Source organism: Malus domestica, chromosome 16 (assembly GCF_042453785.1).
Source record: "Malus domestica chromosome 16, GDT2T_hap1".
NCBI lineage: Eukaryota > Viridiplantae > Streptophyta > Magnoliopsida > Rosales > Rosaceae > Malus > Malus domestica.
Genome location: NC_091676.1, coordinates 7,714,505 through 7,728,670, shown reverse-complemented (window position 1 = coordinate 7,728,670; position 14,166 = coordinate 7,714,505). Strand labels below are relative to the sequence as shown.

Sequence of the window (14,166 nt, the reverse complement as noted above, 5' to 3'; positions counted from 1 at the left end):
ATTGCTTGTGGGCTAAGAAACAAAACCATAGCGTTAATATGGACTGATCACACATACAAATCACTAATCAACATTAGATAAAATGTCGTAATCTGATCTTTACACGAACTCGAGTTTGTACAAGAATCGCTTCCCGATAGGCAAAAGTCAGGAGCAAAAATTAATGAAAAGACCATGGAATTGAGGAATGAAGATTCAGTTCTTGCTCTGTTATCTATTTCCACTAATGAATAGTAGTAGTTCGTCGTCATCATGCTCGTGGAAGATCTCCTCAAGAATTCTGCCACCAACTTTGAAAACGCAGAGGAGCTATCCTGAATTAGCTGAGCCGGAGAATCATACTGTACAATCTTGCCTGCATGAACCAAAGTGTTAACAAAAAACATAGAAGTTCGTGGAATTGGAAGAACAAGGTATGTTATTTAGGGTTTGTTTCTTATTGTTGTAAAACTTATACTGTACCTTGATCGAGAACGAGAACCAAGTCATTGTCGACTACTGCAGGTATCCGGTAAGCAACAGTGATCACGGTGCATTCCTTCATTTCTTCCCTTATCGTCTCCTGAATTACATTGTGCAGCACTAGAATTCTCCTCCTTTAGAAGCACTCTAGCTAGACAAACGAGCTGCCTCAGTCCAAGAAAAAAACTACGAGATTTGGAAACATAGCAGGGGCAAGCAGTCGCCTCTGATCCTTCCCGACAATGTTGCTGAGTCAACATTTGTTCAAGACCTGCGTTACATATGAATATCTTGTCATACAAGCTACCATATTTCGTGACACGAATGCTGCTCCAGGGGATCCAGATTAGTCCTCACAGTTCCTTGAAATAAGGTTGGATCTCGTGGGCTTAAGTCTTGCACTATTTTCGAAATGTCTAATCCATCGATGAGAATCTTTCCTCCTGACTCCTGAGGGTTCTATTACTCGGAACTGTGTTTGAATCAAAGTACACCTCAATTAGCCTAATTATAATCTCTAATTAGTCACTTAATTCACATTTACTATTAATTTATAATTTACAGGCCTCCACGAAAAGATGGAAACCTGATTAAGTTCTATGTATTCTTAACCTGTGGGAAAAACAAACCTTTCTTCATTTGATCAGCAACTTCGAAATGAAGTTTTCGATTGGTGAAAGGTTCCCTTCTCCATTAATTTCATTCAGGCAACAGTGGCCTCTATGAAAATGAAAATTTTCTTGTTTTATTTTTTTGGCAAAGAAAATTTTAGTTTTCATAGGGGCTCTGCTGCCAGAATAATCTCATGGCCATGCAGCTGACTGTGATCTTGTTGCCCATAGGGCTGAGAAATTGTGGAAGAAGAAGAAGAAGAAGAAGGGCTTGAGAGAGAGAGAGAGAGAGAGAGAGAGAGAGAGAGAGTTGGGGTGGTATGGAATGAGAAGAGAAGAGAATAGGACGGGAACTTAAAAGCTGGATGTTTTTAAGGCTGAATTGCACTATAGTCCTTGTAGTTTCATTCTGTTAAGCATTATTACTTCACTTTTTTTAACTTTCTTCCAACTTGAGTGGTCCAAATGAGAAAAGCGCACAAAAATGAATCCGACCGCTACCCATTAACTCATTCCGATTGCTCACCTTACACAAATTAAGGGCTTCAATCCCTTTTTCGCACAAACCAAGGTCCCGAATTTTCTGATTCTTGGGTTCCGGATAGTAAGATCAAGAAAAATCCAAATTCGAAATGTAGGACACTTTTGTCATAGGTCCAGGACTCTTTCCAATTCTAGTTTCCATCCGAAAATAATTTTGCCGCACCATTCACAAAACTCGTGACCTTCCAATGCATGGTATCACAGCATTATTGAGAATGCAAACAAACACATCTGTCCTGGAGTTTGGACATGAAGCTGGAAGTGTGAGACAATCATCCAATTCATTGAAATCTACAGGTCTCTCTGTACGTACTACTCTCTTTCTAAATTTCTATTAGATCTTGTAAATTTGTAATTTATAATTTAATCACTTAATCTACATTCACGGTTAACAACTTAAGCAACGAGAATAGAAGAAATACTGAAGCATTGTACCTTATTGGTACCCTTGTATTTGTTTTGATGGATCAATGAAATATCAACTATCGTTTCTTGTAAATAAAAAAAGAAAGAAAGAAAGAATATTATATATTTGCCAAGATGGCTACACTACATAGTGAAAGGACTACATCTTACAAAGCTTTAGTTCCTACCAAGTTACAAGTGAATTTATACATACCTAATTCTTAACGAACAAAAAAGTAATCTTAAACCCTAGTAAATAACAGGAAAATATTCAAAATCCTTTATCTTACTAGAAAACCATAACTGATGCTAGAGAAACTGCATTTATAAATCACATTCACATGATCACAACGTAACAAATTTAGAGTTATATAGAGATTATCTAACCCTAATGGGATGAAATTACTAAATTCATTTTTACTAAACTCATCCAATTAAAGGATGTGTTGAAGTTACCAAGTTTTGGGCTGGTTAGTCTTGTTGCGCAAACAATTCGCTTTAAGAGATGGTATGGCAATGCTTAAGTACTTCCATCCATAAACACTTCTAGCATAAATGCTCTTATTAAAAGCATATTGTCACCTCTTAGGTACTTCTCCAAAAAGCACTATTTAGTGCTTAGTCATTCCAAACACATTGTCTTCTAATTAAGTATTTATTCTAGTCTTAACTTTAATCTCTCCAGCTAATCAAACACCCTCATTCCATTTGTCTCTTCGCTAACTGCCACACCTAATGATTTACTTAAACAAAGCTCAAAGATATCTCATTTGGCCTTCCGGTGTTGGCCTCTTCACTTTAACCATGACTTTTAATTGCGCCATACACTCTAAGGGAAAGGGTCCTCTCCGGATCATTTCCTCCTAATCCACCAAGTTCGGGGATCCAAGCCGTTGAAATTTGATCCAATGGCTACAAATAGGGGTTCACTTTAAAAATTATAATAACTTTAGCCGTTAGATCAAATTTCAACAGTCCGGATTCCTAGAATTGGTGGATTAGGAGGAAGGGATACAGAGAAGATCCCTTTCCTACTTTAAGGACCACTTCCTTTGTCCTTAATATTAGTCAATTTGGGTATCAAATTTTCTAATCTTGATCATGTCCTTTCAAACTCCGCCTATGTCTTACATGGCCGGTCCCAAGCCCGGATAAAGGAGGAGGGGGAGGGCGTCAGGTAGTCGACAGCCGGCACTCCATGATCACGTCGAATCCTTATGAAAATGAATCCAGAACAAAATCGCGCTAAAGCTAGGGCGTCACCCGTAAGTGGCGCGCTGTGTGGCCTGAGCACAGTGATAAGTGAGCAAGGGTCGCTGTATCTCCATCGGCACCCGGATGCAGTGTTAAATGAGCAAGGGGGCCATAGAAACTTCTTTTCGAACGACTCCACTCAAAGTTGTTTGGGAGCATATGCTCCTATCAACTTTACCCGGGACACACAAAAGAAGTACTTTGATCCTATTAGACGGGGGAGGGTGAAGAAGCTAGGACAGAAGGGTAGAGTTCAAGAGAGCAAAATGCGTTTAGGAACGTGGAATATAGGAACCTTAACGGGAAAATCTATGGAAGTAGTGGAAGTTATGGTGAGGAGAAGGATAAATATTATGTGCCTACAAGAAACTAAGTGGGTTGGTAGTAAGGCAAAGGATCTAGAAAACTCAGGGTTTAAACTTTGGTATTCGGGCACAAATAGAACGAGAAACGGTGTTGGCATCATCGTGGACAAGACCTTGGTACAAGATGTTGTAGATGTCAAGAGGGTAGGAGATAGAATCATGGCAATCAAGATTGTAATAGGACAAGAACTTATCAATGTGATTAGTGCGTACGCACCTCAAGTAGGGTTGGATACGAGTTCGAAGGAGAAATTTTGGGAAGATCTTGGAGACTTGGTGCAAGGAATTGCTCAGACGGAGAAGTTATTTATAGGAGGAGATTTAAATGGACACGTGGGCAGGGAGACAGGCAACTATGGAGGTTTTCATGGTGGCCATGGTTTTGGGGAGAGAAATGAGGATGGGGAAGCTATCTTGGATTTTGCAATGGCATATGATCTCTTCTTAGCCAACACCTTCTTTAAGAAGAGAGAAGAACATGTGATCACCTACAAGAGTGGGTCGTCAAAAACACAAATAGATTTTCTTCTAATGAGGAAAGGGGATCGTATAACTTGTAAGGATTGCAAAGTTATACCAGGAGAGAGCGTGGCTAATCAACATCGCTTGTTGGTGATGGATGTACATATCAAAAGAGTAAGACAAAAGAACAAGACTTGGAAGTGCCCAAGGACTAGATGGTGGAATCTAAAAGAAGAAAAACAAGCAATTTTCAAAGAGAAGGTAATCACCCAATGTGTGTGGGATAGAGAGGGGGAAGCTAGCCAAATGTGGGATTCCATGGCTAGTTGTATCCGAAAAGTAGCAAAAGAGGTATTAGGAGAGTCCAAGGGCTTTGCCCCACACCAAAAGGAATCTTGGTGGTGGAATGAGGAGGTACAAACAAAGGTGAAGGCTAAGAAGGAATGTTGTAAAGCCTTATACAAGGAGAGGACTGATGAAAATGGTGAAAGGTATAGAAAAGCGAAGCAAGAGGCGAAGAAAGCTGTCAGAGAAGCTAAGTTAGCGGCTTACGACGATATGTATAAACGACTAGATACCAAAGAAGGAGAGTTGGATATCTATAAACTATCTAGAGCAAGGGAAAAGAAGACAAGGGACCTAAACCAAGTGAGGTGCATCAAGGATGAGGATGGAAAGGTTCTTGCTACAGAGAACGCGGTTAAAGACAGATGGAGAGGTTATTTTCATAATCTTTTCAATGAAGGACATGAAATGAGTGCTTCTTTAGGGGAGTTGAGTAACTCAGAAGAGTGTAGAAACTACTCCTTTTATCGTCGAATCCGGAAGGAAGAAGTGGTTGTAGCTTTGAAGAAGATGAAGCATAAAAAAGCAATAGGCCCAGACGATATACCAATCGAAGTGTGGAAACTTTTGGGAGAGACAGGTATAACATGGCTCACTGACCTTTTCAATAGGATTTTGAAAACGAAGAAGATGCCAAATGAGTGGCGAATGAGCACTTTGGTGCCTATCTACAAGAATAAGGGCGACGTACAAAATTGCATGAACTATAGGGGTATTAAGCTAATGAGTCATACAATGAAGCTCTGGGAGAGAGTCATTGAGCATAGATTGAGGCAAGAGACACGGGTTTCGGACAACCAATTCGGGTTCATGCCAGGGCGCTCAACCATGGAGGCAATCTATCTCTTACGAAGATTGATGGAAAGATATAGAGATGGGAAAAAGGATTTACACATGGTCTTTATAGATTTGGAAAAAGCGTATGATAGGGTCCCAAGAGACATTCTTTGGAGGATTTTAGAGAAGAAAGGAGTACGAGTAGCATATATCCAAGCTATAAAGGATATGTATGAAGGAGCAAAGACTGCCGTAAGAACTCATGAAGGACAAACCGAAAGCTTTCCCATAACTGTAGGATTACATCAAGGCTCATCCTTAAGTCCTTACCTTTTTGCGTTGGTAATGGATGAGTTAACACGACATATTCAAGATGATATTCCTTGGTGTATGCTTTTCGCAGACGATATAGTGTTGATAGATGAAACTCAGGAAGGGGTAAATGCAAAGCTTAACCTTTGGAGAGAAGTGTTGGAATCTAAAGGTCTTCGCCTAAGCCGATCAAAGACAGAATATATGGAGTGCAAGTTCAGTGCAAATGGAGGCCAAAACGAGTTAGGGGTGAGGATCGGAGATCAAGAAATACCAAAGAGCGACCGTTTTCGTTACTTAGGATCTATCTTGCAAAAGAACGGAGAATTAGATGGAGATCTCAACCATAGAATACAAGCTGGATGGATGAAGTGGAAGAGTGCATCCGGCGTGTTGTGTGACCGCCGTATGCCACTGAAGCTCAAGGGAAAATTTTATAGGACGGCAATAAGGCCGGCGATGCTGTATGGCACAGAATGTTGGGCGGTGAAACATCAACACGTACACAAAATGGGTGTAGCGGAGATGAGGATGCTTCGTTGGATGTGTGGGCACACGAGAAAGGATAAGATTAGGAATGAGGATATCCGGGGTAAAGTAGGAGTAGCCGAAATTGAAGGAAAGATGAGAGAAAATCGGTTACGGTGGTTTGGACATGTGCAAAGAAGGCCTACTGACGTTCCGATTAGAAGATGCGACTATGGGACAGAGGTTCAGGGCCGAAGGGGTAGAGGAAGACCTAGGAAAACTTTGGAAGAGACTCTAAGAAAAGACTTAGAGTACTTGGATCTAACGAAGGACATGACACAGGATCGAGCACAATGGCGTTCTAAGATTCATATAGCCGATCCCACTCAGTGACTTGGATTTTCCAAGTCTCCAACCGAGAAGTTTTCCTCATTCGGGAAATTAAGAGAACACTACCCCAACCTACATGCTCCACTCAGAAAGCTTCAACATACAAGCTTTAACAAAAGAAAATTCAAAGAACTTAGCGAAGAAGGCTTTGGTGTATTTAACACAATACGTTGAAATGAAGGAAAGCTTATTTATTGATATCCCCGATAAGCTACAAATATGTACATATACATGAGTCAAAATAAGCACACAAGAGGGAGCCTTCACAAAGGTTGCTTAGGAGAAGTCTCAGCAGTCGGTAGAGCCCCAGAAAGAGAAGGCACCGGAGGGGTATCATTTGGAGCCTCAGTACTGGACAGAACCCTAGAAGGAGGAGGCATCAGAGGTTGATCATTTGGAGCTTCATTACGCGGTACAGCCCCAGAAGACGAAGGCAATAAATGCCTTTGGAACAAACCCACAAATCTCTGATGATCAAGTAAAACCTGACCATCAGTTTCCTTCATCTGGTCAAGCTTCATCTTCATGTTTGTAGCATAGTCATGTGCGAGCCGGTGCAACTGTTTATTCTCATGCTTGAGCCCTCTAATCTCCTGTTTGAGACTCATCACTTCAGCCGCCAATGATTCAACTTGGCGGGTTCGAGCAAATAGGCGTTGGGCCATATTAGACACAGAACCTGCACACTGAACACTGAGAGCCAGCGAATCCTTAACAGCTAACTCATCAGACCGTTTGGAAAGTAGTCTGTTATCTTTGGGAGTGAGAAGGTTCCTGGCCACCACCGCAGCGGTCATATCATTCTTCATCACGGAATCCCCAACGGTAAGAGGACCAGTAGGGGAGACGAAGGATGGGCGCCATATGTTGTCTGGAGAAGGCGGGGCTGCCTCTTCAACAAGGTTCAAGTCAAAACGACGGTCGGAGGGGCCAGACATTTTCAAAGGTGTTGAAGAGAGAAGAGGTCGGACAAATCAAGATCTTAGAAGTGCAAGAATGAAGCTTCTACTGGTGGAGATTTAAGTGTGCTTTGGAACTTAATGCCAGCCCCTATAAAAATCTGCACTCGACGAAGCTTCAGAAATCGAAGAGGCGCCTGCTCAGAAATCGAAGAGGCGTTTGCTTTCTCAAAAGCTGGGCTGCTTAGAGATCACGAGGGTTGATCTCAGAAATCGAAGAGGTGTTTGCTTTCTCAAAAGTTGGGCTGCTCAAAGACCACGAAGGCCAATCTCAAAAATCGAAGAGGCGCTCGCTTTCTCAAAAGCTGGGCTCCCTAGAGACCACGAGGGCCGATATCAGAAATCGAAGAGGCACCTACTTTTCCAACCTTTTCCAGCCTTGTCAGCACCTGTCACACGCACACTCAGTTTTGCGGAAATTATGGGCATTCTGTCAAAGACTTCTGGGGAAGTAGAAAACACATGAATCTTACTGTTCAATCACCCACTTCCTACACGCAACAATAGCTCATGGGTACCACAGATAACTTTGCCAAAGTTCTCTGCCAAAGTTGAGCACGTGAAGCTTGCAGCTCCCACTACATCGCTCTGACCAAGAAGGGTAAAAGAATAGCAAAGAAACAGCACTAACAAAGTTTAGACCCATAAATTTTGAAGGTCTAGCTACCATATTATTACCCACAAGGGTAAAGGAACAGTACCACTGCTGGATAATTGGAAAGTCCCTGTGTGTCAACCCCTGTGCTTCGTGGCAAGGTAGACTAGCAAACATGCCCAACCTTTACTCACATTCGAGAAAACACTCCCAATAAGATTGCTTGCTCCAAAATCGAAGAGGCACCGTCCTCCGAATCTCGAGAGCCAGACTCCCAACATGACTACTTTCTTAAAAATCGAAGAGAGGGTAAAGGAACAGTACCATTGCTGGATAATTGGAAAGTCCCTGTGTGTCAACCTCTGTGCTTCGTGGCAAGGTAGACTAGCAAACATGCCCAACCTTTACTCACATTCGAGAAAACACTCCCAACAAGATTGCTTGCTCCAAAATAGAAGAGGCACCGCCCTCCGAATCTCGAGAGCCAGACTCCCAACATGATTACTTTCTCAAAAATCGAAGAGACACTGCTCCCCGAATCTCGAGAGCCAGACCCCCAGCATGATTGCTTTCTCAAAAATCGATGAGGCATCGTTCTCCGAATCAATCGAAGAGGCGCTCGCTTTCTCAAAAGCTGGGCTGCTCAGAGACCACGAGGGCCGATCTCAGAAATCGAAGAGGCACCTACTTTTCTAGCCTTGTCAACACCTGTCACACGCACACTCAGCTTTGCAGAAATTATGGGCATTCTGTCGAAGACTTCTGTTGAAGTAGAAAGCACATGAATCTTACTGTTCAATCACCCACTTCCCACACGCAACAATAGCTCATGGGTACCACAAATAACTTTGCCAAAGTTCTCTGCCAAAGTTGAGCACGTGAAGCTTGCAGCTCCCACTACATCGCTCTGACCAAGAAAGGTAAAAGAATAGCAAAGAAACAGCACTAACAAAAGTTTAGACACATAAATTTTGAAGGTCTAGCTACCATATTATTACCCACAACTGTAAAGGAACAGTACCACTGCTGGATAATTGGAAAGTCCCGGTGTGTCAACCTCTGTGCTTCGTGGCAAGGTAGACTAGCAAACATGCCCAACCTTTACTCACATTCGAGAAAACACTCCCAATAAGATTGCTTGCTCCAAAATCGAAGAGGCACCGTCCTCCGAATCTCGAGAGCCAGACTCCCAACATGACTACTTTCTCAAAATCGAAGAGAGGGTAAAGGAACAGTACCATTGCTGGATAATTGGAAAGTCCCTGTGTGTCAACCTTTGTGCTTCGTGGCAAGGTAGACTAGCAAACATGCCCAACCTTTACTCACATTCGAGACAACACTCCCAACAAGATTGCTTGCTCCAAAATCGAAGAGGCACCACCCTCCGAATCTCGAGAGCCAGACTCCCAACATGATTACTTCCTCAAAAATCGAAGAGACACTGCTCTCCGAATCTCGAGAGTCATACCCCCAGCATGATTGCTTTCTCAAAAATCGAAGAGGCATCGTTCTCCGAATCTCGAGAGCCAGATACCACAGACCACTTTTTCAAAGTGCTCTGACAGAGTTAAAACATGTGAAACTGGCAGCTCCCACTACCGTGCTATGACCAAGCAGGGTAAAGGAATAGCATTACTACTTGTTGTTAGGGAGACTCCTATATATGTCGACCTCCATCCCCAACGGACAGGCAGACCTGCAAAAATGCTCAACCCTTCATCATATCTGAGAGGGCACTCCCAACGAAGCCTTTCGAAATATTCAGCTTTCTTTCCCCCCGATAATACCTCTGCAAACAAGCTATACTAGAGCAAGAATATCTCATATCATCAGGGTTAAAAGCAAGAGTATCCCATATCATGCTTTTTCCCTGTCTTTTCTTTTGGCCTTGTTTTTACCTGCAAGACAAGGAGAAAGAGAGCAATTAGTCAGCACTTGGAATCAAGCTTCCAGCCAGGAACTGACTGCCTGGAACCCCTTACCTGATTACTTACCTGGCATTGCTCTCGAGTACTCATCTTCAACATCTTATGTTTCCAGGGAAGATTCCGCATCTGCTTGAGGAACAGATAGGGCAAGTGCGAAGGATACAAGGAAGCATGTGGAGACAAGCGTAACAGCACACGTGCCGATACATTCATTACTCTGTCAAAAGCAAAAGTATCCCATATCAGCAGGGTGGAACGTACTCTAGATTTGATGGACTTGTTTTGACCCTCAAATTCTTCAGTCGGCCTTATACTCTTGAGGAAACCAGAAAACCCTCCAGCTCAGTTCAAGAATAAGCCTGTGGAAAGTTACTTCTTCAAAAGCAAAAGTATCTCATATCATCTCTTCTCATTTTTCTTCTCTTTATCCTTCATGCTGCTGCAAGATGGGGAGAAGGTGAACAATCAGTCGGAGCTCTGATTGCTTACCTTGTCTGTCACCTCTTTCAGCAGACCCCCTAGCTCGGCGACTTGGGGGACTCCTACTACATGGTTTGTATCGCGCTTGACCAAGCCTGAAACTACAAGTAAGCTTCAAGTGAAATTGATACATTACCTTGTGCATCTCCACCAGTTAAAGATACCACCCCTGGATGGAGGAAGAGTACTTCCAGAGAAGATGCCACATCTACCTATGAGACAGATAAGGCAAGTCAAGACGACACCACACTCCGATACTTAGAAGTTTCGTGATTACGAGATCATTCTCCCACAATATTTCCTAATGTCATTTGTACTAAATCATTCACTTGTACTCACTAAATGAGAGCTTGAACCTATGTACTTGTGTAAACCCTTCACAATTAATGAGAACTCTTCTATTCCGTGGACGTAGCCAATCTGGGTGAACCACGTACATCTTGTGTTTGCTTTCCTATCTCTATCCATTTATATACTTATCCACACTAATGACTGGAGCAATCTAGCGAAGATCACAAAAAGCGATCGTTTTCGCTACCTAGGATCTATCTTGCAAGAGAACGGAGAATTAGATGGAGATCTCAACCATAGAATACGAGCTGGATGGAAAGAGTGCATCCGGCGTGTTGTGTGACCGTCGTAGGCCACTGAAGCTCAAGGGAAAATTTTATAGGACGGCAATAAGGCTAGCGATGTTGTATGGCACAGAATGTTGGGTGGTGAAGCATCAACACGTACACAAAATGGGTGTAGCGGAGATGAGGATGCTTCGTGGGATGTGTGGGCACACGAGAAAGGATAAGATTGGGAATGAGGATATCCGAGGTAAAGTAGGAGTAGCCGAAATTGTAGGAAAGATGAGAGAAAATCGGCTCCGGTGATTTTGAACATGTGCAAAGAAGGCCGACTGACGCTCCGGTTAGAAGATGTGACTACGGGACAGAGGTTCAGGGCCGAAGGGGTAGAGGAAGACCTAGGACAACTTTGGAAGAGACTCTAAGAAAAGACTTAGAGTACTTGGATCTAACGGAGGACATGACACAAAACCGAGCGCAATGGCGTTCTAGGATTCATATAGCCGACCCCACTTAGTGGGAAAAGGCTTTGTTGTTGTTGTTGTTGTTGTTGTTGATCATGTCCTTTCAATTTCAAGTTTTCAAATTTATATTCTACAGAAATATCAATATATTATTGAAGGACAATCATGTCGTTGATTTAGGGCTTGTTTGAAAGTACTTTTAAAATAAGTAAAAGCGCTTCTAGTAAAATTAGATTTTGATTCCGAAAACACTTCAAGTGCTTTTTAGAAGAAGCACCAGATGTGCTTCTTGTAGGAAGCACTTAAAGTGTTTTTCCAGAATCTACTTGGATTTTACTAAGGATCGGTTTCAAAAACATTTTCACCAAAAACATTTTTAATCATTTTAAAAACACTTTTAAACGAGTCTCTAATTGTTCAACTTGCTCGTTGATCTCCTTGCAGTTGATTTTATGAACCTAAATGTCCAAAACAAAGGGAAATATTATTCGACCCCAACAATTTTCGTTCCATACACAACAACGAAAAAAACTGCACATTCAAAAGCAAACACAAACCGCAACAAAACAGAAACATAAACACAGAGATATGAAACCTCAGCACACAAGATGTGATCAGATTAGATGGAGTCTAAAGCACTCGGATTCAGAGAAGCAAATGCAAGAAGCTGCGCGTCGCGCTCGAACACATCCAATTGTTGCTTTTCCAAATTCACATATGCTTCAATCCCTTCTCCATTCCTTGTATCAATCAGAAAAATAGCATTCTTCAGGGAACAGCTCGCAATAGTCACCCAAATTGGCTTCCCCCAGCCAAAGTCAGCTTCATACACTGGGAACCTGCACCAGCTGCTACATCTGTACGTCACCAAATTCGCTATCGAAAATTCTTTCCTTAATGCTTGCGTACACTCTTTAAAGATTGCCGGCCATTGATCTTCCCCGCGAAACTTTTGAGCATAAGAATCACAAAATCGGGTCATGCTCTGCTTCATTTGAGTCACCAGGTCATGCAACTCGATCACACCGTCCTCAGCTGTGGACAATGTAAAAGCCCAAATCATGCTGCCTACAGAATTTTTCGGCAACGGAGGGATCACCCTAGTGCGGAGATTCACTGCATGGATGAAAACTGTCGGGTTTAAGGACGACTGTGAAGTTGATCTTAACGCAGAAATTGCACAGCTGTAAATCAAAGCTGTCACAACTTCAACCCTTGTGGGGTTTTGCACTTTGTCCGCGACTATTGCTTTGAGGGAAGCAATCTTCGGGGCATCAAACACAAATCTCTTGGTGACGCAGTCGCCTTTTTCGAGCACAGTTTCCGGGAACAATGGCATGTCACCTTGGGGAAATGTATCTGCTCCGATGAACAAAGGAGACGGTACATATTGATCACACTTGTTTCGAGCAGCCCAGTCGTTGATGAAGTTGGCCACGGTGGATGTGTCAGCTACTTTGTGTGACATACAGATGCCAATTGCCATGCCACCACAGTCAAAGAAGCTTACTTGAACAGCAAAGATCACGCTGAGACTCGAATCATCGTTCCACTGTAAATTGTCTGTGAATAACAAGTCCAGCCATGTATCTTCAGGGTGTTCAAGAATTTCAGATAGTTTGATGTTTCTGACTCTTGCTTCGACAAACGCAACTCCTTCATCGTTGCAGTCAACGGAGGCTCGGTCTCTGATCCTGCCGGCGAACGGGTAGTACTTGGATAGTATTTCTGATAAAGATTTCTTGAGCTGATTGGATTTGTGATCGCCTTTAGTAGAAGCAGAGCTCTCCTTGTGATAGAAGTAAACCACCGGCAGATAAGTACGAGGAGTATTCTGTTCGAGGAATGAAAGGTTGTGTGTTCGAAGATGTGGTGGGGTTGGAGTGGAAGGTTTGATGATTTCTCTGGATATGATTTCAACTTCCATGGTCATGACAACTGTATTGGATTGATGCTAAAAATCCAAAGCTGCAATAAAATTTTGAGCTTTTCCAAGTTCATATGGTTGAAATGTATTTATAGGATGAAAACTAACGAGGTTGTGAGGAGTGATTATCATACTCTCGTTTTCTGCTTCTGCACTCTTCTCTTTGTTTCTATCCATCGATTCTCCTTCAATTATCGCCATGATTGTCCTTCAAGTGATATATTATTGAAATTTCTAAGCAAAAAATTTGAAAACTTGGAAGTGAAAGGATATGATCAAGATTAGAAAATTTGATACCCTAATTAACTAATATTAAGGACAAATGATACCCTAATTAACTAATATTAAGGACAAAGTAAGTGGTCCTTAAAAAGTGTACGGCAGAATGAAAAAGTCATGTTTAATTAAAGTGAAGAGGCCAACACTGTAAGGTCAAATGATGAATCATTGAGCTTTGTTTAAGGGATTAATGACTATCAGCACTCAAAAGTGCTTTTTGGAGAAGCACCTAATAGGTGACAATGTGCTTTTAATTAGAGCATTTATTCTAGAAGTGTTTATGAGCGGAAGTGCTTAAGCTTTGTCAAACTCTCTCCTACCGCGAATTGTTTGCGCAACAAGATATGATGAGTGTATAATGGATGGACCGAATCCTAACAGCCCAAGACTTGGTAACTTTTAACACATCTTTTAATTGGATCAACTATTTCCAATTTTCCACACCCCCTTAAGAGCTAGAGTCTCTCTTTGCTGGATCAGATAGCTCCTACATTTTACACGCCCGTCGTTCTGTCCTACTTGGCGTGACATGTTGAAGCCGACTACCATTATTTTCCGGAGAGTT

General features: G+C 42.2%; 1 protein-coding gene and 1 long non-coding RNA gene across 3 annotated transcripts; both read right to left on the bottom strand.

The window, feature by feature from the left end:
• Positions 1 to 60: 60 nt before the first annotated feature.
• Positions 61 to 1,454, bottom strand: LOC139192686 (uncharacterized). Of its 2 annotated transcripts, XR_011576955.1 has the most exons (3): positions 1,092 to 1,418; positions 463 to 934; positions 61 to 355 (listed from the first exon to the last, which is right to left on the bottom strand). It is a non-coding gene; the product is annotated as an uncharacterized lncRNA (long non-coding RNA). The 2 variants fall into 2 exon arrangements; XR_011576954.1 differs by having other exon boundaries at positions 463 to 1,454.
• Positions 1,455 to 12,014: 10,560 nt separating this feature from the next.
• On the bottom strand, positions 12,015 to 13,322 carry LOC103403343 (acyltransferase-like). The gene has a single exon (XM_029096087.2). It carries the CDS (start codon positions 13,320 to 13,322, stop codon positions 12,015 to 12,017), a length of 1,308 nt encoding a protein of 435 aa, XP_028951920.2.
• Between the last annotated feature and the right edge of the window lie 844 nt (positions 13,323 to 14,166).

Excerpts from the sequence above, each read along its gene's own strand:
- LOC103403343 (XM_029096087.2), bottom strand. The coding sequence starts at position 13,322 with ATGGAAGTTGAAATCATATCCAGAGAAATCATCAAACCTTCCACTCCA.